The 25,788-nt window shown below is 34.7% G+C and overlaps 1 protein-coding gene across 2 annotated transcripts in view; it reads right to left on the bottom strand.

Moving 5' to 3' along the window:
- Positions 1–517: 517 nt before the first annotated feature.
- The window catches only part of NDUFS1 (NADH:ubiquinone oxidoreductase core subunit S1), a 29,040-nt gene continuing 3,769 nt past the window's right edge, over positions 518–25,788 (bottom strand). For both annotated transcript variants that reach the window (XM_081142723.1, XM_081142724.1), the window contains exons 3-19: positions 25,613–25,704; positions 23,163–23,270; positions 22,391–22,467; positions 21,629–21,710; positions 21,407–21,537; positions 20,313–20,498; positions 17,974–18,108; positions 17,208–17,322; positions 16,306–16,451; positions 15,819–15,947; positions 13,550–13,679; positions 11,109–11,269; positions 7,221–7,375; positions 5,796–5,971; positions 4,983–5,117; positions 4,820–4,892; positions 518–3,686 (exon numbers count right to left, since the gene is read on the bottom strand). In XM_081142723.1, coding sequence (XP_080998849.1) covers positions 3,595–3,686; positions 4,820–4,892; positions 4,983–5,117; positions 5,796–5,971; positions 7,221–7,375; positions 11,109–11,269; positions 13,550–13,679; positions 15,819–15,947; positions 16,306–16,451; positions 17,208–17,322; positions 17,974–18,108; positions 20,313–20,498; positions 21,407–21,537; positions 21,629–21,710; positions 22,391–22,467; positions 23,163–23,270; positions 25,613–25,704 — 2,123 coding nt within the window. In that variant the 3' untranslated portion in view covers positions 518–3,594. The remainder of the gene's footprint in view (positions 3,687–4,819; positions 4,893–4,982; positions 5,118–5,795; positions 5,972–7,220; positions 7,376–11,108; positions 11,270–13,549; positions 13,680–15,818; positions 15,948–16,305; positions 16,452–17,207; positions 17,323–17,973; positions 18,109–20,312; positions 20,499–21,406; positions 21,538–21,628; positions 21,711–22,390; positions 22,468–23,162; positions 23,271–25,612; positions 25,705–25,788) is intronic.

Here is a 25,788-nt window from a genome sequence, read left to right as displayed (position 1 = left end):
ACTCAAGGAGAAGGGATTACATTAAGGGTGGCATCCCGGCTGGCAGGGATCATGGTGGGGGGCTTAGCGGCTGCCTACCATGCATAGCATGCACACAATTTTGTAACCTGTTTTTCAGTTTTCACCAACTTACATGTATTGTTTTGCTACATGTTCATTTAAACAATGTTTTTAAAGTTATGAAAGCAATATATTCTTGTTGTAAACACTTTCAAATGTTCAACTGATACAGGTGTAAAATCCTCTCTTCAATTTTTTAAAAATATATCTTTATTGATTTCAGAGAGAGGAGAGGGAGAGAGAGAGAAACATCAATGATGAGAGTCATTAATCGGCTGCCTCCTGCACGCCCCCTACTGGGGATCGAGCCCGCAACCCGGGGGCATGTGCCCTGACTGGGAATCAAACCTTAATGTCCTGGATCCTAGGCAGATGCTCAACCGCTAAGGCACGCCCAGCCGGGCAAATCCTTTTCTTTATGCTATTCCTCATACTAGTTGAAAAACCCAGAGGTATCCACAATTTAGTCTTTTTAATCTGCTGAGAAACTTCACATACACATAAACATATATAGATATAGATGACAGAGATACATATTATTGTATATTTAATGTTCTTGATATATCGTGGAGCTGGTTCCATAACACCATGTAGAGATCTGGGTCATTCTTTTAAACATCTGCATACTTCATTTCATGATTATACTAAAAATATGTTAAGCAGTCCCCTATTGATATTTACATTTTTTATTTATCTGGCAAAAGATGCTAATGTACATTCTTACCCATATGTCTTTGCAAATTCATGCTGGTATATCGTTAGGAAAAATTCCTGGGAAGTAGAATGCACATTTAACATTTTGATGGGAATTGTAGTGTATGAATGTGAGTGTCCCTAGATGATGGCTAACACTGAGTATCAGGACATTTAAAAATTTTGTCCGGTTCAGCCATGACCAACTCTGTATTATATACAGACCTGTGTTAGACAGTTATGGCATTACTGTAACTCATGTTTACATACCTTTTATTACACAGTTTCTTGAAAGCACAAACTTAATTGCATTTCTTTGTAGTCCTAGTACTTAATATCATACTTGACACACAGTAGACACTCTGCAAATGTTTAATAAATGTCAGGATTGAATTTAAGGCTTTGAGAAGTCAGAAGAGCTGGTTCAAACCATAAAACCTGCCCCCAATTAGCCCCTTACTCTCTCTGGCCTCCATTTTCACAATTATAAAATGCATGTGTAATACCAGGGTTTTTTTCTACGGTCCTTTTCAGATCCAAAATTATATGCTTCTACGAAGGAAATTAAAAAGTTGTTTATCTTATGCTCTCTTTACATAACAATTCCAATTAAATATTATGAACTAATCACCAGTCCTAGACTATGCATTTGCCATATTTTTCAAGACCAATGTATTGCCTTTCAGTTTAAGTTATTTAAAAAATATTACGATGTCTAAGGTTTTAAAAATCGGTCATAGGTAAGTCAATCTTTAATATTCAAAATTTTTCAGTGGTTAAAAAACCACAAGAAAACACTTTGCAAAGGGTATTTGGTTCTGAGACCCTTATTCTCTTAAAACCTAGACCTTAAGTCTAGTCACAGTTTTCTCATTAACATTTTTGTCTCTTGGGCTAATTAAATAAGCCAACTAATTAGAATACTATGCAATTGTTAAGATACTTATGTATATACACAACTTTTTGTTCCAACAGATCTTCATATTTTTCATGTCTACTTATTTCCATAAGTTGAGTCAATCACAAACATAAGGTCTAGCCATGCTAAGATAGTATTAGCCTTATAAAATGTCCTAAAAAAATAGTTCGTCATACTCATGTATAGAATTAATTTCTGCATGAACTGTAATCTTCAAGGCCACACCAGGCCTTTATTAATGGGATTGTAATGACTTTGCGAGTGACATTTTAACAGTGGTCATGAATGACAATGTTAACATTTAAAAAAACCCTCTTACCACTGCTTTGTTTGCTAAGCTGCTTTAGGTCCTCTCTCCTTGGGAGCTTGAATAGTGGTGGGGTAATTTTTCTGGGCAGCAGTAAGGCTGACAGTTTATATTAGCCAAAGTTTTACGCTGGCAAAAGAATCCACCTGTCCACTTTTATGCACATCAATAGATCTACCCTTTCTATCACCAGCATATAGTTTTCCCTCTTCTGATAGCACCACTTCATGTTTTTGCTGTTTTAAGGATTAGAATCCAACAGACTCAGTAAATCTTATTATGACTGGTAAAAATTCCATCAAAATAAGCAGAATTCTGCATAATAAATTAATTTTCACAACCCTGGTGGATGGTCTGTAGTAGCAGTATTTCATTGATTGGGTTGACCTTGGACAAGCTAATTACTTTGAGCCTTAGTAAAGGAATGCTTTTCTTGAAAAAAATACCACCTGGAGGTTATATTAGTCATAACTTCCCCTGACAATCAATGGAATTGAGTTTACATCAGGAAAGCAGAGGGGAATAAAGATTACAAAACCAAAAGATATGGAACATGGATTTTGAAAAAAATTTAATATAGCTTTAGATTATCTCCTAGATTAAGTGTAAAATTTTTACTTTTTGTTTGACAATTAAAAACTATGAAAACTATTAGTTTGTTTTCTATTCCTGGAATAATTTATTTGACTTAATACTATACATGATGCTAATATAATGAATATGAAACATCAATGAGGACCTAGATTATGTATCTCTTGAGACCTTCCTCATTCCAAGGGTGTCTGTGTGTGTAATCTATTATCCAAAGAAAAATGTCATATAGCCACCATGACATTATATAAACAGATTCAAGAGAATACAGGAAAATATGTTACACATTAAGTTCCTCAATACTAACTCTTAGAAGTAACAACTTACGGAGTATGTATTAATGGACAGGGAATTATGTGTAGCAGTTATGAACAATAAATTCTGGAGTCAGAGAGAACTAGACTTGAGTCTGACTTTTTTGCTGTGGCCTCGGGCAAGCTACCTAATACCCCTGGGCTTCAGTTTCTTCATGTGTAAAATGAGATAATACTACCTCATAGGGTCAGAGCAAGGACAAAACAAGATCACACCGAGTACTTAGCACATAGAAAAAGCTGAGCAGTCATTAGCTGTCATTATATAATCTTCCAAGATACATACAATATATGATTATATATTTTTTCTATGTACCAGCCTGACAGAATGCTTAAATCTTTTTTTAGCAATTTAAAAAAGGGGGTCCTAATGGAGCTCTGCTTATTTCACTCATTTACAAACATAAATGATCTATAAACAAAAATTCTTATTTTAAGGACTTTCTTTGTATTTGTCATGAAGACTATCAACGCTTTTACATGAAAAAGTACCTGTATACATGTTTATTAAACTATTTAATGTTTACATAAATACATAAACATTCTTAGAAGCTCTTTGATGACTGCAATATTGTTTTCAAATAAGCATGACAGAACTTTAAATATTACATCATTCAGATTATTTTTTAAAGAGATAAACCTCTAAGAGATTACTCCAACATAATTGTCCATTAAGTATTTGTAGCAAAACTGGGTTTCTAGTAGATGCTTCAGCATATGGATGGTTCCTCTACTGCCTGGGCACCCTCTGTGACAGCTTTAACACATTTGGCCATTGTTTGTGAGGCTCTGCTAATTGAATCTGAAAAATATTAAGAAAAAGTGCATTTTGAAAAAAGCACATAGTAAAACTTTTTCACATGTTCAGGAACAACAACAAAAAAAGGCTATATAAAACTATGCAACTGTGTAAATTCTGTGAGCTCAACCAACAAATTCAGAAGATAAGTCCCTTATTAGCTAAATGCTTTTAATAAGTTTTCTCCTAGGTATGATTAAATAATTATATATGGCCAAACAATGGGCCGGTGTGCAACCATTAGACATACTAAAGTAATACCAACACTGGAAAAATATGTTAATACATACTGTTACTGGAAAAAAAAGGTCACACTAAAATCCATTGAACTGTACACTTTATAGGTAAATTTTATGATATGTGAATTATATTTCAATAGCTATCCAAAAAACCCCCATAGTAACTGAATAGTCTGTTTTTGTTAAAAATAAATATATGTATATCCCTGAGTGATTGACCAAAATGTTAAAAATAAATATAACTATTTCTGGGTAGTGGGATTGGTGAGTTTTTCTTGCTATTTTTAGCTTAGGTATATATTCTACAATGAATACAACTTTTATAACATAACTAAAAATCCTATTAAAAATCTTAGATATAAATTGTACCAAAAAAAAGTAAAAGATACTCCTATGTGCTTTTAGATAGAAAAAAAATTTTAAATCATCTTTCAACTACCTCATAACCTGATGTTATATCAAGTGTTGTAAGATCTACAGTTAACAAGTTTTAGATAGTCTGTATTTCTTAAAAATATTCCTAACACCTTCCATAAGAAGCACCATTTAACATGTTTGACCACTGAAGTGTTCTGATTCTTCTGCTATAATTCTCAGGAAAACCTTCACAGAAAAATTCTCCCTAAACTGCTACACAGTGATTTTACATACAATAGTAAAATTTTATATTTAAAATCTGTTAGCTTTTCCTGCATTTTCAAATTCTGTTTACATTTCAGAAAAAGAAATTAGAGTAAAACCAGAAATATGAATTACATTGGTTCTGATGTTCTAAAAATCTTCAAAGATTAAAAATATCAAATACTACCATTAACATGTTGGAATCATAGTGCTAAATTAGGTAATCTTATTCCTGACCACCTTTCATACTTAGCAGTCATGCTGACAACTACATACCTGTCATATAGAAGTCTTTTATTGTTAGCTGAGGTGGAACAAGGGGATCAGCAAGTAGTTGCTGGTTCACTAGCTGCAAAAAAGGAGTAAGAGATCAATAATAGTATTAAAAACTACTACTGTTACACATTATTACCAAAACTGCATATAGGTAAGTTTTTACCTTGGAGAGCTCACTTGCTTGCTGGAAATAATTAGCCCCTTCAACGTCATCATATCGAACAAGATTTGGAGAGACTTCTTCCAGTCTGCTCCTTACTTGATCCAGAGTATCATATGGAAGAGTTATACCTGCAATCTATAACATATCAGGTCCCAAAAATTGACATAAAGCTTTAATACTTAAAATTTTCAAACAATACAGGGGTGGGCAAATGTAGGTTTACAGTTGTTTATAGGAAAAATACAAAAATTAATAAATAATAATACAAATACTCTGTTTCGTGTGCTCACAACTCTAAACCCACTTTTGCTCATCCCTGTATGTAATTGTGACTATGGTGAAATAATGAAGCACTACTGAAAAACCTACTGGTGTCCATTAGTGTGTATATTAAGCAAGTGGTTAAGTGGGAAACAAAATTGTCAAAAATTCTACTAATTCATAAGTAGCTGTCAGTACATTAGTACTTTATCTTTAGAAAATAGACTGATTATGAAATAAATGATTAAAGAGGTAATGCTATGCTAAATGTAACTGCTTCTGCTAACCTGCCTGTTATTGATCATATACAAAGTTCACAGACAACTGTATATTATTTTAAATCTTGTAACTCTTTTCACAATAAAAAGAGTTAAAAGAAATATCATAAGACAAGTCAAAAATTAAAACACCAATTTCAAATCCCCATTTGTTAAAATACGTTTTTCCTATAGAGATAATTCAAATTGTCTTTGCATTTCAGACTTGCATCTTCCTTGACTTTGAAAACCATTCTAACAAGCTAACATGTTAAGCATCACCAAGAACAAATACCTCTGAGAGGGCTCTTATAATTTTCCAGTCTTCTCTCGCCAAGCCGGGAGGAGTCACTGCTACTTTAGTCTGCTGAGCTCGGCCCTCAGTATTGACATAAGTGGCAGACTTTTCTGTGTAAGCAGCGCCTGGGAGAATAACATCAGCCATTGGAGCTCCAACGTCACCATGATGTCCTGTGAGAAGATGGAAAATGGCAAACCACATTTTAGTAAAAAAACTGATTAGGTACTATTACGTGAACACAGTATACATCCTTTTAAAATCCCATTTTTAAAATTAAAAAAAATGCTTTAAAAATTAAAACAATGTAGTACTAAAGTGCTGGAATAAAAATTAAAACCCACCTTGCCCACAATTCAACTCCCTTCCCAAAGAAAATCACTATTAAAGTATTTGATATATATATCTTCTCAGATTATTGTTTGCAAGTACACAAATAAGTATATCATACACATATATATAGTGGGCAACTAGGTATATTATTTCTCTTGATGATTGATTACAAGGTAGAAATGCTCAGATGAACATTAGTGAAATTTGATAAAGTAGACTGAAATGGTGAAAGAAAAGTGTACAACAGGAATAAGACAGTAATAATATCGAAAACGGTATATACAGAAAAACTATAGAAAATAGTATACTGAAAGACTCTCACTCATTAAAAGTTTAACAAAATGGGGGAAAAAGAGAAATGAGTTAAATGAAAGTTACAGAACAATATATAAAGTTTGATCTCACTTGTGTACATGTCTGTATATGCATAGGAAAATATATGAAGCATGCATATCAAACTACTATCAATAAATATCTCTGGATAGGACTAGAAATAGAATTTGAGTTTATGCAGTGTGGTTTAACTTTATCAAACTAAAGATACAAACTACTGCCATGAAAAAGCCTATTATAAATTTATGGTATTTATGTGCAAAATGAAGTGGAAATTATGTAATACTTTTCTCTATAAAATAGCCAGAAAACTCTGGACTCCATTTATTCCAGGAAAACCTGATTTCATTTACAGTGAAGGAGAGTTCAAGAAAATGAGTCAAACATAAAAAGCCCAAGGAGCACTGTGAAATATAATTCATTCAAGTTCTGTAGCACAGGACTCAGGATTTTTAATGTTGTACAATGTTTCTTTGAAAAGCTGAATTTTAATGTTATATAATATTTCACTGTGTAAATAAACCAGAATTTAAGCATTCCTGTTACTGGGAGCATTTAGGTTTCTTTTAATTCTCTGCTATTAAATAACATCAATAATTCTTAATAGCAATATCAACTATGTAACAAAGCCTATAATCTGGTTTTTAAAATATTGGGAAGGTGTGTGTGGGAAACTCCTGGATGGGAAATATTCAATCTAATGAATATATTGCTGTACAACTTTTAATATACATCTGGTGTCACAGATGCTATTACCTTGATAAATAATGAAACAATCCTTTGGCAAATCCTGTCGAGTGATACAACCTCCATCTGCTCCCAGGAGAAACAGCACTTTGGGAGGGTTCTTTCGAATAGCTTCAACTCCAGGTTTATAGCCAAGGTCTAAAGCAGCTACTTGGCTTGCAATCCTGTAAAATTAGGGATTTTTTGCATAAGTGCAGTGTTGTCACTATAAAAAATTAAATGTGCCCTGGCCAGTGTGGCTCAGTTGGTAGGAGCATCGTCTCATAGACCAAAAGGTTTTGGGTTCCATTCCCAGTCAGGCAACATACCCAGGTTGAGGGTTCAATCCCCGGCCAGGCCAGGGCAAGCGCAGGAGGCAACCAAACAGTATTTCTCTCTCACATCAATGTTTCTCTCTCTTTTTTCCCCTTGCCCCCCTATCTAAAAATCAATGAAAATATCCTTGGATGAAAATTTAAAAAAAAAAAAAAAAATTAAATGTCATACCTCATCTCTTTTCTATTCAATGCTGTCAAAAACTTTCCCTCACCTTTTTTCACCCATTTAAAACACATGTCAAAACCAAGAATAGCAGTCTTTTATTTTTCAGAATGGCAAACAAAGAAACAAGATGCCTAGGACACTGTGTTTCTTCATTAGGTAATATTTACTGAAATAATTTTGCAAACTTTCTGCCAAATGCAATTGTTTTAAGTAGATTCTTATTCAATATGGTTAAGTCATAAAACACATAAGCCAAACATGGTCAATTAGAAAAAAATCAGGTGATTTTGAAAACCAAAACAGATAAATTTAAACACCACTTATAAAACTGTAATTCAGAGAAAATGACAATTAACACAATGGTGTATGACTTTATGGAATTTTTTCTGTGAACATGTGTTTTTTTTTTATATTACTCTTATAAGTAGAAAATAATCTTTTAAAGAAGAGGTCTAGAATCATTATACTTTGAACAACTGGGAGTCTTTGGTCTACTTGCCAATTGTTAACTTTCCTTTTAGAAATAGTAGCCATTCTGAGGACTTACTGTGTGTGTATAAATTAACTCGTCTTTTACCTATTTGTTAGGGGAGGAGGGCCGATCAAACCAACTCCCACTAGATGCTGGTGCTGTCAAACTCTCTGATGGAACAACAACGAAAGAATACTTGGACAAAAATTTAACAAAAGTGCAAGATTTATATAACAAACAGTATAAAACAACTTTGAAAGAAATTAAAGGCATTAATAAATGGAAAGACATCCTATGTTTATGGATTAGAAGACTTAAGATTGTTAAGATGGCAATACTCCCCAAACTAATCTCTAGATTCAATACAATTCCTATTAAAAATCATAGTTGAGCCCTGGCTGGTGTGGCTCAGTTGGTTGGAGCGTTCTCCCGTACACCGAAAGGTTGAGGGTTGATTCCCAGTCAGGGCACATACCCAGGTTACAGGTTTGATCCCCAGTTGAGGTACATACGGGAGGCAACTGATTGATGTTTCTCGTTCACATTGATGTTTTTCTCTTACATTGATGTTTCTCTCTCCCTCTCCCTTCCTCTCTTTCTAAAATCTATGGAAAAACATATCCTTTGGTAAGTATTAAAAAAAAACCATAGCTGAATCCTTTGCAGAAACTGACCGGCTGATGCTAAAATTCATATGGAATGCAAAAGACCCAGAATAGCCAAACCTATCTTAAAAATGAAAAGCTGAAGGACTCATATTTCCCAATTTAAAAACTTAGCTCCCCTTTCCTCTTCCACCACATACACAAATTTTTTTTTTCTTAATTTCCTTCATTTGAAGCCTTGAAGTCTTTCTCTCAAAGATCCAGGCAGAGATTCACACTCACTTATGAAAGAGCCCACCTCATCTTGGAAAACAAACTGGAAGCCTACGTTTGCCTCTGGGAGAATGATCAGTAATCAATAAAACTATAGGGCTGATTAAAAGATTCTCCAAGAATCAGAAAATATGCTCTACTCTGAAATATACTTACTCTAAGAAATAAAAGTTTTAAAATATGTTTCAAGTTCTCAATAAACATTAAAAGCTATGTCCTAATAAACTACAGTAAACTTTCATTAAAAGGGATATATCTTGTGGTAAGAATAAAGTGAAATAAAAAACAAGGTTAATAAATTAAAAATTACAACAGTGTTAGTACTCTCCAGAATGAAAACTCATAAAATGATAGAAGATAATTTAAAGAATTTTCTCTAAACACATAGAAAAAGGAAGTGAGAAAAATTATGAAAGAGCCAAAAGTCTGAAGGGCCAACTAACATATAACAAATAGAAGCTTCTGTATGAGAGCAAATAACAATGTAAAAGTAAACCAACTAGGGGTTTCTAAACTTAAAAGGAAAAAATGTTTTCAACTTGGAAAATGTGAATATCTATGATATTCCCAGGCAAAGGTAATGACAAATGAGTGTCACCCAGTTATATTCTGGGAGAATATTTTTAACATCAGAAAGAAGAAACCCAAAGGGTGGGCAGGGAGACAGACACATACAGGCATAAAATCAGGTTATCCTTGAGACAAAACTCAGACTAGATGAGATCTTCTCTAAAATATCAAGTGAAAGAATGGGTGGGAAATACTAGTATTAAAGGAAAAGTGATTGTGATCTTCATACCTAGCCAAGTGGTCATTTGTGAGAAGGAACCAGAAAAACATTGGTTGACATTCAGGAATTTTTAAAAAAGTTATTAATTTAGTACTCATTCAGAAAAAAGAAACAACTATAAGAATAAAGACATGGACACAAAAGTGAGTTAAAATCAAGAAGTAAAAACTGTGGCTAAAAAGCATCTAGAGGTAGTAGTCAATAAAAATAAACTCTATGTAAAAATATAAAGTTTTAAAAAATATTTATATGATCTATAATGTCAAATTAAGGCAATAAAAGGGGAAATATTAACACTGAAATGAATACTTAAGGATACATTTAAATACTTAAGTTTTAAAAATTTGCCTATTCTACTTAAAGTTATTTAGCCACAATCCTTAAAAAAATTTGAAGAATTTGAAATATACTACTTAAGGTAGAAAGGATTACGTGACATGGGAAAACTCATTCACTAATATACAAAATGGTGTAATCTTTCTAAAACAAGTTGGAAATATGCATTAATAACCTCAAAAATGTTTATCCTGTTTTCCCCAATAGTTCTACTTTTAGAAATCTACCTTAAGGAAATAATCTAAAGTTCAGTGATATGTGTTTATCACTGCATGACTTATAAATAAAGACTAGCATCAATTTACAAGTTAGGAAGAAGATGGCTGAGATATATTCATGATGTTAAATAGCCATTTAAGTTTATATTTATAAAGAATTTCTAATAACAGGAAGAAATTTTTATGTGGTAATAAAAACTGATCAAAATCGGGACACAAAATTGTATACACAGTATGATTTCAACTATATAACTAAAAAATATTTACACAGGAAATGAAAGGCCAGACAAAAGTGTACCAAAATAGCAATAGTAATTATCTACAGATAGTGGAATAAGGATAATTTCTATTTCATACACTTTCTTCTCTTTGGAACTTTCTTAAAGTAAACTTGATTAACACAGTCACCAAAAAACTTTACTTCAGATGTATTTTCATGTTAGCTTACATTTTCATCATTTAATCAAAGACTTATTGCAGTTTTTGAAACAAGTTATACTGATACAGATTTTCAAGATTTTCTCAGCACTTACTATTTGGGATATTTTTAATATTATTTATTATCTTGGGTTTTTCTCACACAGAAAGTAAAGGTTTCTATTTCACACCAGCTACTGAGATAATGTTAAATATTGTTTGTAAATCTAAATGTGACAATGTAATGCACATATACAAAAAATTACTTGAATTTTATATTATGTAAAACAATACTCAACATACCTATGAAGAATGTTCATAACTTTCCAATCACCAGCAGCACCACTGCTCATCCGAATCTTTTGAGCAATGCTGGAAACAGCTGCAAGAATTGCTGCACCATCATTTCTCTGAAGTGCAGAACTGCCTAAAACCACCATAGGTTTTTTAGCTCCCTTTAGTACCTATTAAAAAAAAAGAACTTTCATTAAAAAAAACATGAAAACCAACCCTAACCAAATTTGCATCTACAATATGTTGTGCCCAAGTTTTAGTCAGTCAACATACAGACATACATACAGCCACATTTAATCAAAACATTTTGCCAATGCGACATGAAATGGTAAAATAAGCACTACCAGGTAAAACAGATTTTCTAAAAGTAAGCACTGGGAATCAAATCCCAACCAAATAGCCTTTGGTCAGAACGATTATGGGTAGGTCCCAAAAAAATTGGGGAATGCTCCCTATAGAGATTCAGATGGTACTGTGTAACAGGAGAAACCATGCTAAGATAGCACGTCTACTGTCCTCTATCTACTCGGCACGTCTCAGACAGGGAGGAGGTGGTAGGGAAAGCGGCGGTCACTAGATCCCAGTGCAGTCTGCTTTCAAACACAGTAGCTTCCTGAAGGCCAAAGACTAAGGTGGGAGTGAGTCCCAAGAGCAGAAGCAGCTACAGATTTGGGGGAAGATGAAAAGTTAGAAGGAAAGCTGAGACTACACAGCTCGCTCGCCGCCCACCCTCTATCATTCTTCAGTGAACAGCTAGCCCCAGTCAAAGAGTCAGCACAAGCATTATGCCCAGATGCTACAAGGAGGACATTCACTGCAAGAGGAATTTCCAAGGAAATGTGAAGAGTTGCAGAAAGTTTTCAACAGCCTCAAACAGAATGAAAAACACACTCTTTTCTCACTTGAAAAGAGTTGAAATAAGTGACATAATAGAGTGTTATACAATAGAAGATTTTCATAGCAGAACTCAGGAAAGAACTGGAAGAGAAATTAGATACTTTACCATTCCAGAAACAATAATAAATAAATAAAACATGACTGTAAATACAGGAATAAGACTGACAGGCTATAGAAAATTATATAAAACAAACTGCAAAAGAACAAAGGAAAAAATTACAGAAAAGATAGAAAAGGGGATCCAATATCTACATCGTTAAGAGTTCTTGATGAAGAGAATAGAATTATGTGATAAAAAAATACATTTAAATCTTTTACAGAAGCAAACTTTCCTGAAAAACACTAATCACCTTCTGGGGCATGAGGATGAGAAACAGAGATAAAAGAGGGATAGAATATTCAATAAATATATTTTAATATTTTTGATCACTGTAATCATGATAATGTTTCTCCTCTCCAAACACACATGGCTTGGCTACTTTGTCCTTTGCACTTGACTTTCTTCTTGTCTATACCTGAAGCTATAAATGAAGCAGTCATCTTGGAACCATGAGTAGAGGCTCATACAAACACATGAGCAAATGCAGTGAGGATAACAAAGCAGAAGGCAGGCTCCTTCCTTCCTGGGAAACCTGCATCATCTGTCAAACTGTCTACCTCGAGAACCACTGTTATGTGAGAAACAAAAACCCCTTACATTTTTTTAATAATCAAACACACACACACACACCCTAAAATAAAGAGAACCTTGACTCTTCGGACTAAAAGGCACACCATGTCAGATAAAAAGGTGACAGAGAATCACAACCATTAAGACATTTTCTGACTAAGTTATTACATTTCAAAGAATCAAGAATCAAGGAAAAAGTATCTAAACAGGAAAAAATTAGGACAGGGTTGGGGAGAATACGGGTGATGTCAGCCTTCTCCACAGTAACAAAAGGGTGTTTATAAAGTTTAGAGAAGAAAAAAAGTGTGACCCTAGAAATCTGTATCTGCTAAGGCTCTCTTCAGGAATACTAGACATTCTCAAACAAGAACTGAAGGAATACTATTGGCCCCTCTCAAAAAATAAGAAATGAAAAACTATAATCTAGAAACAGCAATGAAATGAATATTTATAAAGAACTCAGTAATTTAAAAAAGTCATGTAAGAGAACTGGTGAAATTTCTTTTAGAAAAAATAACTTGCAATAAAGAGAGACTTCATTGAAGGTTAAAGTTTAATTCTTTCAGTTGCACTTCAATGTCTTTTCTGGTAATTTCAAGGAAAGTTAAACTCTGGTAAGTTAAAACAGTATGTAGTGTCGCCACGTTTTGTCTGTCTGTGTATTCATCTACCCTGCTCTATGTATGAGCAGAGAGATGACTGTGGCATTTTCTCAATACTTGTTTGGGGGAGTGGTGGGATTCTGAATGTTTTACTTTCTTCCATGATCTTTCTTGTCTATACTGCTGTAATTTTTAACAGTAATTACATATTATTACAAAACCAATAAATTTTAACAATGTTTAAAAATCAACAAGAGTAGATACATTTAACTTGAGAGTACCTGGCTGAATGGATGACTACCCGAAGCAAGGTCTTGAAGAATTTGGGGGGAATCTCCCAGATGGTCATATCTGTAAGTGAGATCCACTTGGCTGCCTATAAGCGCTACTTTTAAGTCATTATGAAGCCAGCTGAAATAAAAACAGCAAAGTTTTTAGAGCTAAATTACTAGGTTATCGGTCTCATTAATGCTAGATGTTATATCTTATTTATATTACAAAACGTTACAAGCACAAAAGCACCAAAAGAACATTTAACCTTAACAGGTATAATTTATTGTGACCTTTCAAAATAAAATGTTGCCAAAAATAGCCTGGCTGGGCGTGGCTCAGTGGTTGAGCATCGACCTAGGATCCTGGAGATCGGGGTTCAATTCCCGGTCAGGGCTCATGCCCGGGTTTCGGGCCAGGCATCCAATCAATGAGTCTCTCATCATTGATGTTTCTTTCTCTCTCTCTCTCTTTCTCTCTCTCTCTCTCCCCCTCCTTTCCTCTCTCTGAAATCAATAAAGATATATTTAAAAAAAAAACAAAACACAAAAAGGCATTCAATGAATTTTCTATGTAAGAATGCTAACTGTATAAACAAGCTATAAACAAAGGCTAATTTTAGAATAAATGATCCAGTTTTTACCTTGCCATAGTTACACATTACCCACTAAAGTTTTTAAACATAGTTCATGAAAGCCCTGCCAGGTGGAATCATTTAGTACACCAAAAGGTTGCGGGTTTTAATTCCCCCATCAGGATACGTATGGGAGACAACTGATCAATGTTTCTCTTTCACACCAATGCTTCTCTCTCTCCCTTCCTATCTCTAAAAATCAACAAACAGCCCCGCCGGGCGTGGCTCAGTGGTTAAGCGTCGACCTAGGATCCAGGCGATCAGGGTTCGATTCCCGGTCAGGGCACATGCCTGGGTTGTGGGCTGCAGCCGATCAATGACTCTCTCATCATTGATGTTTCTACCTCTGTTTCTCCCTCTCCTTTCCTCTCTCTGAAATCAATAAAGATATATTTAAAAAAAAAAAAAAAAATCAACAAACATATACTACGGTGATGATTAAAAAATAAATAAATATAGTTCATGAAAATAAACTACATCATTCATATTTACTCTCTATGACATGGAAGTATGGATCCAGCTCCTCCTAAAATAGTTATAAATGTGGTAACCACATATTGATTTGTATGACAGTGCTGGTTTTTTACCTGTTATCCTGGAGTAATTAACACCTCCCCCTTTCACTCTCAACAGTGTCCCAGTTTAGATAATAAATTATATGGTCAACCTATTCATATATCTCTAAAATATAAAAAAATGGAGAGGCATTCTACAAAATAACTGGCCTGTGTTCTTCCAAAAAATGCCAAAAAAAGGGACTGAGGAGTCATGACACTAATTACAATGTATGACTCCAAACTGGATTCTGGCAGGAAAAAAATTATTCTAAAAATTTATGGGAAAATTTGAATATAAACTGTGGATAAAATTTGAATAAAATCTGAATATAAACTGTGGATTAAAGACTACTGTATCAACACTAAATACTTGATTATTTAAGAGAATGTCCCTTGTTCCTAGGAAATCCACACAGGAGTATTTAGGAATAAAAGGCATCATGTTTACAATTTACTTTCAGATAATTCAGAAAATTACATTCACAAAAATACACACAGAACAAGAATAATAAAACAAATGTGACAAAATGTAATACTGGGTGAACAGTATTACAAAAAAGAGTGTATACAACGATCATTTCAACCCTAGACGGTTTGGCTCAGTGGTCAGAGTGTTGGTACATGGACTGAAGGGTCTTGGATTCGATTCCAGTCAAGGGCACGAACCTAGGCTGCAGGCTCCATACCACCTTGATCCCCAGCCCGTCGGGTCGCATGCAGGGAGGCAACCAATCAATGTGTCTCTCCCACCCCCCCACCCCCTCTTTCTCTCTCTCTCTCTCTTTCTCCGCCCCGCCCCCTTTCCTTCCTTCCACTCTCTCTGAAAAACAATGGAAAAAAATATCCTCGGGTAAGGATTTAAAACAAAAAACAAAACAAAAATCATTTCAAGCATCTTGACTTATTTAAAAATAAGATAAATAAAAGATCATGGGGGGAGGGGGGGACTAGATCTGTTAGAAACTGTCCTCCAATTATCTTTTGAAGTTTCACTCCCACTAACACTATTAGAAATCGGCTAAAATAATAATTTTTCATATACAGAATTATTACATAAATATTTTTAAAACTCTGAATACTATTACTAACCTCTTTCGAATTCTAGCATTAAATAGTGGTGCCTCAAAACGTGGATTTGTACCAACCAGAAGGACAACATCTGCCTCTTCCACACCAGCAATTGTAGTATTAAGAAGATAATTGGAACGCAAATCTGTGCTAGAAGTACAAAATTAAAAATGCAAGTTTACTTTAAAACTAATACACACTGACAATCCATAGAATAACCTCATCTCAACAAACCCATGGCAATCCCAGACAAAACATTGTTATGAAGTATTCCTAAATTACATCAAAGTTTCAGAAACTTATTCATAATTGAGTTCTCCAATAGTTCCTGCTTTAACTCTGATCTATATGCAAAAATAAACTGGTGGACATGTTGGAGAATCCAAGTTGTCACATTTCAGTTATCAATACTATGGATGTGTTGGCTTATACAGAACTTGAAAGGAAGAAAGAAAGAAACAAAGAAAGCAAGCCAGCCAACCTTTGATTCTAGCTTCATATTTCTTACCCAGCTCCTGCAGTGGGGAAGACCTCTTCTGTACATAGAGTGTCAGAGTCCACTCTATTAAGCAAATCTTTGAGAGCTACTAGGGCTTCAGCATCCACCAAGCCACCTGCAATTGCTGCCACATCCTTGCCTTGAAAACTCTGCAACTGGAAATGAATGCAAAGGATATCACCAAGAAGTCTTCATTCAGCAAAGATTACAATGAATTGTTCAGAAAACGAAACAGTAATTACTTTCAATTGTTACTGAAACATGAATTTTAGAAAATCTTTTTCAAGTAGAAAAAAAGCAACAAACTTCTAATAAAAAATTTTACATCAATTATTAATTAATCTAAAAGTGAGAAGCAGAGTTATATGTGGGGCCAAGGCTAATCACACCAGCTTGGAGGGAAGCTATTTGTTTTAAATTAGGAAAAAGGGGGCCTCAAAATGAGGTCTGGAGGATAAAGACTAGTAGTTATAACTAGATACAACTTTTTCTCAAGTGTCTCTATTCCCTCAAGCCCTTTATGTATGTTGAAAGCCATTCCCTCCAGTTTTGCTCTGGCAAGGCAGTATTCATTCTTAAATTCTGCCTAAGAAGCCACCTTATCCAGGAAAGCACTCTTGATATGCTAGCCTTGGTTAGGCACCACTCCTATATGCTCTTCTTATATATTATTTCCTGCACAACTACCCACAGCAGCATACGATAATTACCTAATTAGGCATCTTTCCTTACACGACTGTGGGAGATGTGTTATTGGCTTCTATTTCCTTATACCTAGCATAACATCTGGCATAGTTCTCAATAAATGTTTGTTAATCTTGGTAAAAGGAAAGAATACATATCCCTTCTTCACTACAAAGATGTCACTTGAAAATCATAAATACTATTTATTCTGTATTTCAATGTTTTACCATTCCAGCTACACGAGAGAGTGCATCCTCCCAGGAGGTATAGGTTAAAAGCCCCTTTTCATTTCTGACCATCGGCTCGGTAAGTCTTTGACGTTTTAGCCCATCATAGGCAAATCTAGATAACAGAAATTACACCATTTGTGAAATCTTGCTAAAGAGGCAACTATAATTTTCAAGTTTAAAAACTAAAGTAATTATTATTTAAATACAGTATTGGTTAAAGTATCAAGTAAGATAATAAATACCTGAATACAAGTAATTATTGCAGGTTTTTTGGGAGACAAACTAATAAATATTTTATGAATATCAGCTAAAAACTAAAACACCATCTAAAAAGCGTGAATTATTATAATTTATTTTCAGCTACCTGAATAATTTTTAAATTACAACACAAACATATAGCTGAAAAAGACAAATCATTTTTATTTATAAAACTTGAGCACCTCCAGATATTTTATCAAAAAATTATACTGTACAAACTCTAACTTATATTTAGCTTCTTTTCTCCACTGAACAAACTGACATATCTTCATCGACTTCAATTTCTCCATTTAGAAAGAAAAAAGATATTTCTCAAAGTTAATATGAAAACCCATGACATATCTAGGACTACTAATGTCAGTTTTGTCCAATTCTCTACATAAATAGTCCAGATTTTAAAAGTCTATATTCACTCATTTGTAACTATAAACGATAGTTCTTTAAAATGAAAATTATTATAAGATTCTTTAAATCAATTACAAAAGGAAAGCAGTATAGCGTATACCTGGTTTTATCAGAGATCCACTCTTCATTAATGTCCTCATGCATTCTTGGCAAAATCCTCATGACCTCTCCAGTTCTTGTGCTTACTACAATATTACTTCCAACTGCATCCATTACATCAATGGATTCTGTCTTTCTGAGAAAATAAATACATATATTTATTGCACTAACTTTATGAATAAGGACAAAGGTTCTGCTATCTATTTTACCCCAAACAAAAAATTTTACAATTACTTTCCTTTCTGAACTACAAATAATGGAACTCAGAGAAAATACATTTAAAAAAATTAAAACCACCTCATATTTGAATACATCATATAAATTCCTAATGCAAAAATAAAGCCTTTAAAACTGTTATCTGAAACAGAAGCCAACTGGAAGGGCTCTAAATGGGCAAAACTGAAACAATTTGAGTATCAAAATAAATAACAAGAGGTTAGAGATTTCTGGTTTTGTTCAATTAAGGAGCTTGATGATTCCTTCCCCCAAAAAGGAAAAATAAAACTGAACAAAATTAATAAAAACAACCAATTCAACACTCTGGAAATCAACCAAAGGGATATAACATCATGAGAAACTTTATGTCTGGGAAAACTGCTGAACTTTGAATAAGAACAGTGGAAATCAGTGGTGTTCTGGCTTAGGGCAGTTCTTATCCCACCTCCTACCACCTTGAACTGGAGGTTTTGCCAGAGTAGTACAGGCTAAGATGGGAGCTTTTCCTGCAGATGAAGACTCACTGAATTTGGAGCAATGAGCAAAGTTGTCTATGGAAGTGATATCATGGAGATCCTTCAGCTGAGGAGAGCCAAAGGTGCTAGCCTGAGGCTGTAGTCATAGTTGGGGCAAGCACTCCTAGTGGAGGCTGTGCATATATGTGCAGCTGAGATCAGGGAGGGCCCAAGCTATTCACACATTCCTGGACAACACTAAGATTCAAAGTGCCCAGTGGAAAGCTCAAGTTGGGCTAGCTTGAAATGAGCCTAAACTTTGAATGTGCTTCTCTATCCACACAGATCCATTGGCAGAGTATGGAAGCCTTACTGGCTCAAAATATTTGAACATGATCATTATCTGATTACTGAGTTCTACAGACACAGGGTCAACTCCTAAGAAGACTTGCTTAAAAATAAAAACAAGCCTTGGCTGGTTTGGCTCTGTTGGCTGAGCACTGCCCTGTGCACCAAAAGGTCCCGGTTCAATTTCCGGTCAGGGCACATACCCAGGTTTCGGGTTTGTTCCCTGGTCAGGATGCACGCAGGAGGCAACCAATCAATGTTTCTCTCTCTCCCTTCTACTCTTTCTATAATCAATAAAAACACTTTTAAAAAAAGTAAAAAAATAAAGACAGGAATATTAAAATATATTCAAAGAACTAAGAAAAATCATGTTTAAAGAATTAAAGAGAAATGCGAAGACCATAAATCAACAAGTAAAAAGTCTCAGTAAGGATAAAAAAATTACAAAAAAAGAACCAAATAGAAATTCTGGCATTGAAAAGTATGACTGTAATAAAAAATTTACGATAGGGGCTCAAGATGGCAAAAGAAAGAATGAATGGATGAACTTGGTGACAGATCAATAGAAATCATCCAATCTGAAGAACAAAAAGAAAAAAGATTTAAGAAAAATGAACAGTTTCTCAGAATCCTGCAGAACATCAGGAGAAGGAAACAAACTCTCTAATTACATATCTCAGTTATGTACTATTCCCTACCCCCCAATCTGTTTGTATACATAAATACATGGTTTAACACCTGGAATTTTAAGAAAACTCCCATATACTCTGATGGAAGTTTAAAATTGGAGGGCAATTTGATGACATGTTTCCAGAACCTTAAAAATATTCAAATTTGCTGCACCTACCTACTCCACTTCTTGGTTTAATCAGAAGAACCAGAGATATACTAAAACATTTATGAACGTTTATCACAGATTTGTAATTATAAAAACTAGAAACTGTCCAATCATAGAAATTGGTTAAATAAAGTATGCTATATTCACATAGTTAAAAACTTAACATACAATGAAAAGAAACTACAAATTTTTAAAAATGAAGACAATTTTATTCTTTGGAAGATCAAGTGAGTAAAATAATTTTGTAGTTAAATAGTCTAGAATTAATTTCCAAGAAAACTACAATAACGTTGCACAGATTCATCCTATCATTCAATCTATTAACTATTTATTTTCCATCAAAAGGATTTTACTTAAAGCAAACAAATAATAACTTAGCAGACCAAAACACTTAGGACTTAAGGAAGAAAATTAATCTTAAAAATTTTTAAATAGTAGCAAATTAAAGGAAAAAAAATCATCCAAAAATACAATGATGAGTACCTTGTTTCCCAAGGCCGGGCAGTAAAGGCATAGGGCTTAGAGGTCAGGGCACCTACAGGACAGATATCAATGATATTCCCAGACAGTTCAGACATAAACATCTTTTCAATGTATGTGCCAACTTGCATATCATTTCCTCTGCCTGTTGTTCCCAAATCATCTACTCCTGCAATCTCACTTGCAAACCTGAAAGATAAAAATATACCATCAAATGGTCAAATCTAGCAAAATTAACCTCCTTTCCTACTTATGATCATAAAGAGACAATGATTTTCAAAGCACACAAAAAGATATATTTTTAACGGTGAGCACAGTCCCTAGATAAAAAATAACCCAGGTGCTCTCCCTCCAGGGAGCACCCCTGTGCCATTCCCTTCCCACTCTCCTTCCTCCACAGGCACGTATCCCTAACCTCTAAGGAACCCCATGAGACTTGAAGCCAGGGGAGTAATGGGCAGGGGCAGCTTATCCCAGGCTAACCCCCTGAACCTGTCTCCAACCCCCTTTTCTCTGACTTCCCAGTGAGCCAAAGCAGCCCAGCCTAGGCTCTTCTTCTGTCGCTTATTCTATGCCCTTCCTTGTTTCATGGTCTTATATTTTTGCTTCAGTCAATAAGTTCTTGCTTGCTTTTCTGTACTTTGTCTCTTGATTGAAATCTTTCTCTCAAGAAGACAAGAACCGAGGTCTCCTCAGATCACTGGTAAAACTACTATTTTGTGTCTTACATTCAGTCTTGTATTATACTTATTTGTACATGTTGGCTAGTCCTCATATTTTAAGCACCATAAATACAAGAACCAAAATAATAATAATAATCCAATAAATGTTGCATTTAATTTGAGGCATAACACACATACATAAAATCGCACAAATCACATGTATATAGCTCAGCAAGTTATCACAGAATTAATGCTTAGAGATTTTGATTTTTAAATCCACTGACATTAACTGAAAGTGACCAACTTATTCATTTTATTGGCTGACGCAAAAAACATTAAAAACATCCCTCTTCTCCCACCAAATAAAAGTGTTGTTATTCCACCAAATTTTGTGAATATTTATACAAATGATATTCCAGAATGGAGGAGAATTACCTGATGCAGCGAGTACACTGTATACATCTAGTCATGATGGTCTTTACCAATGGTCCAATATTCTTGTCCTCCACAGCACGTTTCCCCTCTAAAAACCGGCTCCTATCACTTCCAAACATCATGGACTGGTCCTTAAATAGATTGCAAAAGAGTTAATCTAATGCTGCCAACAAAATTAAAACTTGAGACAACCAAAAAGATTTATGAAATTAGACTACATACCTGCAGATCACATTCACCTCCCTGATCACAAATAGGACAGTCCAGTGGGTGATTTGCTAATAAGAACTCCATCACACCTTCTCTGTATGAAAGTTGTTAATATATAAAATGGTTTATACTTATGCTATTTAAATAAACTTCACATATGTATGCTGTCACGTAGTATTAATTTTACATTTACTATCGGAAATGTCAATGTAACCATCATTCGAGTAGTATTAAATACAACCTAAAAAATGCTTACAGAAGCCTAGAATAAAGTATTAGAGAATATAAAAAATTATGACTTATAACAACACAAAATTACCAAACGTTGCTGAATGGTCCTCAGAAAATATTCATATTAATTCAAAACAAACACAAACACACAAATATGAAGCAAAAACAAACATAATCAGCCCTAGCCAGTTTGGCTTAGTGGTTAGAGCATTAGCCCACAGACTGCAGGGTCCCGGGTTTGATTCAGGCCAAGGGCGGGTACCTTGGTTGCAGGCTTGGTCCCAGGCCCTGGTTGGGGCATGTATGGGAGGCAACCAATTGATGTGTTTCTCTCACATCAATGTTTCTCTCTCTTTTCCTCTCCCACTCTCTCTCTGAAAAAACAATGGAAAAAACATCCTCAAGTAAGGATTAAAAAATAATAAAAAAATACAAATAAAAACATAATCAGTACCAGTACAGAAACATATCACTGCAATAATCTCAGTTCAATAATTTTCTGCTCTAAGAAAAGTTACTAAGCCAAGTAACAATAATAAGTACCTGGCTTTCTTAGATTTCTCTGAGTTCGTCAGGATATTCCAACCCTTCATTACTGGCATGGCACAAGCAGCTACAACCTGGAATTTCAATGGAAACAACTGTAAGTACTTGTATTTATTTGTAATTATAAGTAACCCAATATATAAAAACATTAAATTATACTTTTGAAAACAAGCAAAAAAGAGAGTATTTTTGAAGACTGAATTTTTTAATTTTCATATTCATAATATGATAATATGGCACTTTGCACTTCTTTTAGAAACAAAGACATCCTACGTCAATTTTATTATAATTATCAATGCAATTTTTTATAAGAGGCTCTGAAACAGAACATCAAATAACTGTTTTTTGATTAGCAGGCACTACTGAATTAAAACTGCATAAGCCAAAATGAATTAAGTTGAAAGTGAACCTCTTCACTGCTACCCTTTTCTCTAATGAAAATGGCACAACATAAGCACTTCTGATGTACTCCTTGGCAACTCCACATCCTAGTTGTGTGTCATATAGCCATGTGGAAATACTGACAGTTATAAGAAGTCACCTTTAATTTCTAAATCTGTTAGAATTTTATAGCACTTGTGTTTACAAAGCACTTTCACCTACATTTCCACTTTTGAAGAGAATCAATCGCACAAGAAATAAATTTATAGGTAGAAGTAAACAGAGCTAGATTCTCCACTATAACAACACTGACACTAAATAAAGTTTGCTCAAGATTTAAAGTTTTCTACCTTCTACAGCATGGTGTGGAATTTTACGTATCAAGTACCTTAGGAGCTTTCTCAATTTCAACAAGGCACATCCTGCAGTTTCCAGCAATTGACAATCTTTCATGGTAACAGAATCGAGGGATCTGCATGCCAACCTTCTCACAAGCCTAGAAGACAAGTAAAAAACTTTTGCATTAGAATAACCTGACCTCATTCTTGTCTTGCCTAAAACACGGGAGGGGAGGGGATGAGGCCACCCCCCTACCTATCTTATTACTCCTATTTATAAATATCTATATCTTCATTCATTCTTACTTCATCCCTAAAGAGGTTTCCTTCCTTTGTTCTTGATTCCAACCCATCTGCTCTGAAGCTGCCTCTTTAAGGATGTCTATACTTTATGTGTAAGAAACTAGATGAATTATCCTCAGACCGAAGGCTGAGGATAACCACTGTTCACAACTCCCCCTTCAAACTCTATCCCAGTGGTTTCATACATGGACATCCTCTTTGTCTCCTCCTTTGGATTAGAAACTCCATTTCACACAGTCTAACGGGCTATAATCTGGTTCTATCTTTGGCTCCATATACCCCACCCAGTACTCACACCCCCGCTGTGACTGAAGCTCTTCTCAGTTCCTGTTTGACTAGTAAGGAGAATTAGTTCTGACCTACCAATTACCACTCCTCCTTCTGTAAGCCTATAATAAACATATTCAAATTTCCTCTAGAATTAGTTCTTCCAGCCTTGGCCCTCACTCTAAAGCAATCTCATCAATGTCCAATATTTTATATTGCAGCCTTTGTACTATCTCACATTCTATATGATTACATCTAAACTTTCATCTGCAGCCTAGTCCTCCCTTCTCCAAGCTTTAGACTTAAACGACATTTATGCAAGTGTATGCTCCACAGAGTTAAAATTCAACCTATTTTTGTCTCCTAATACATCTCCAAATAAGCTAACAAAGAACCCACAAAAATTCCTCTGCTCTTCATCATTCCTAAAGGCCTATCTATCTCTCACTCTGCTCTGACTGCACCATCTTGTTTTCATCTACACCACCACCATCTATTTTAGGCCTTTTTAATTTCCTGCCCACTAATGCAAGATACTTTTTCCTTATCTCTCACTCTAGTCCTGTTATTCTCCAAGCCATCATCCTACTGTCACTGTCATAATGCTAAATAGCCACAAAAACTCCTGGTGGGTCAAACTACAAGTTCTTTAGCATGGCATATATCTTCTTTCATGACTGGACCTTCTCTATCAGAATAACTATTTCCTGTTACCTCATCTTCTACATATACCTTATGTTCCATCAGTACCAAACTATGTGAAGCTTCCTTGTCTATATCTTAAAATCTCCTCAGGGATCATCTGAAGCACCCCTAACATTTCCTTCTACCACCTCCTATACCTGCTAAAATACTCTGTACTGTACCTTGAACATGTTTTTGTTATACGCTTATTGTTTACATGTCTATGTGTGACAGATAAGCTAGAAATGGTGGCTACAATGAATAAAGAGCATTTGGCTCTGTGATAATTTGCAGATGGAATGAAGCATCACTTCTGCATGAACAATTTTCTTAGTTCTGGAGGAATTTGGAGAAAATGTACTACATTCAAAAATGTACTACCCCTCATTTACTGGTTTTGGAGGTTAGAAATATACTGAAATATAGAAAGGTTATATGAAATATACTGAAAATAGAAAGGTTATATGAAAGTCAAAAGCATCAAGTAGGCTCACAACAAACAATGGTTACTTCTCCCCCTTTATTAACTAATAATTTAAGAAACTTCATATTTCTTAATGAGTATTTGTTTGGAAGGCAGAAGTGAAACAAAAGAACTGCCATAGTTCATTAAGAAAGTCAGGAACAGCCCAGCTGGCATGGCTCAGTGGCTGAGCATCGACCTATGATCCAGGAGATAGAGGTTCAATTCCCAGTCAGGGCACATGCCCAGGTTGTGGGCTCGATCCCCAGTAGGGGGTGCACAGGAGATCAATGACTCTCTCATCATTGATGTTTCTCTCTCTTTCTCCCTCTCCCTTCCTCTCTCTGAAATCAAGACAGACATATTTAAAAAAAAAAAAAAAAAGAAAGTCAGGAACAGCCCTGGCCAGGTAGCTCAGTTGATTAGTGTCAACCCAATAAGCTAAGGTTGCAGGTTTGATCCCCGGTCAGGGCACATACAGGAAGCAACCAATGACTGCATAAATAAGTGGAACAATAAATCAATGTTTCTCTCTCTCTCTTTCTCTCTCTAATCAATAAAATGAGATTTTTTAAAAAGTCAGAAACAAATAAATGAGTTCACTTTGAAATGCCAAGATTTCAAATCAAACTTATTTTCATGTAATTTTACTACCTATAGTTCTTTTATGAGCATTTATCAAGCAATTTGTAAATTTTAGAGATAAACAGTAAAGGAAATAAATTGGCATTTTTTTAAAAAACAGCACACACACAAAAATAGAGAATTAGAACATGTGCCTACTTGGAGGACGGTAGTTCCCGGTTCCACCATGACAGATTGACCATCCACAAATACTTCAATCAAGTTGCTTGCTGCTGTGGCAGTTGTTCGAACTGACCATCAAAAACATTGAAGTGAAAAATAAATGAACACAGTTGAATTCATCAATAGCAGAGGATAATGGGTTAATTAACTCT

The sequence above is a fragment of the Miniopterus schreibersii genome (genome assembly GCF_964146895.1).
Source record: "Miniopterus schreibersii genome assembly, chromosome: 7".
Lineage (NCBI taxonomy): Eukaryota > Metazoa > Chordata > Mammalia > Chiroptera > Miniopteridae > Miniopterus > Miniopterus schreibersii.
The sequence above is the reverse complement of the archived record's forward strand: the minus strand, read 5'-3'. Positions and strand labels throughout refer to the sequence as shown.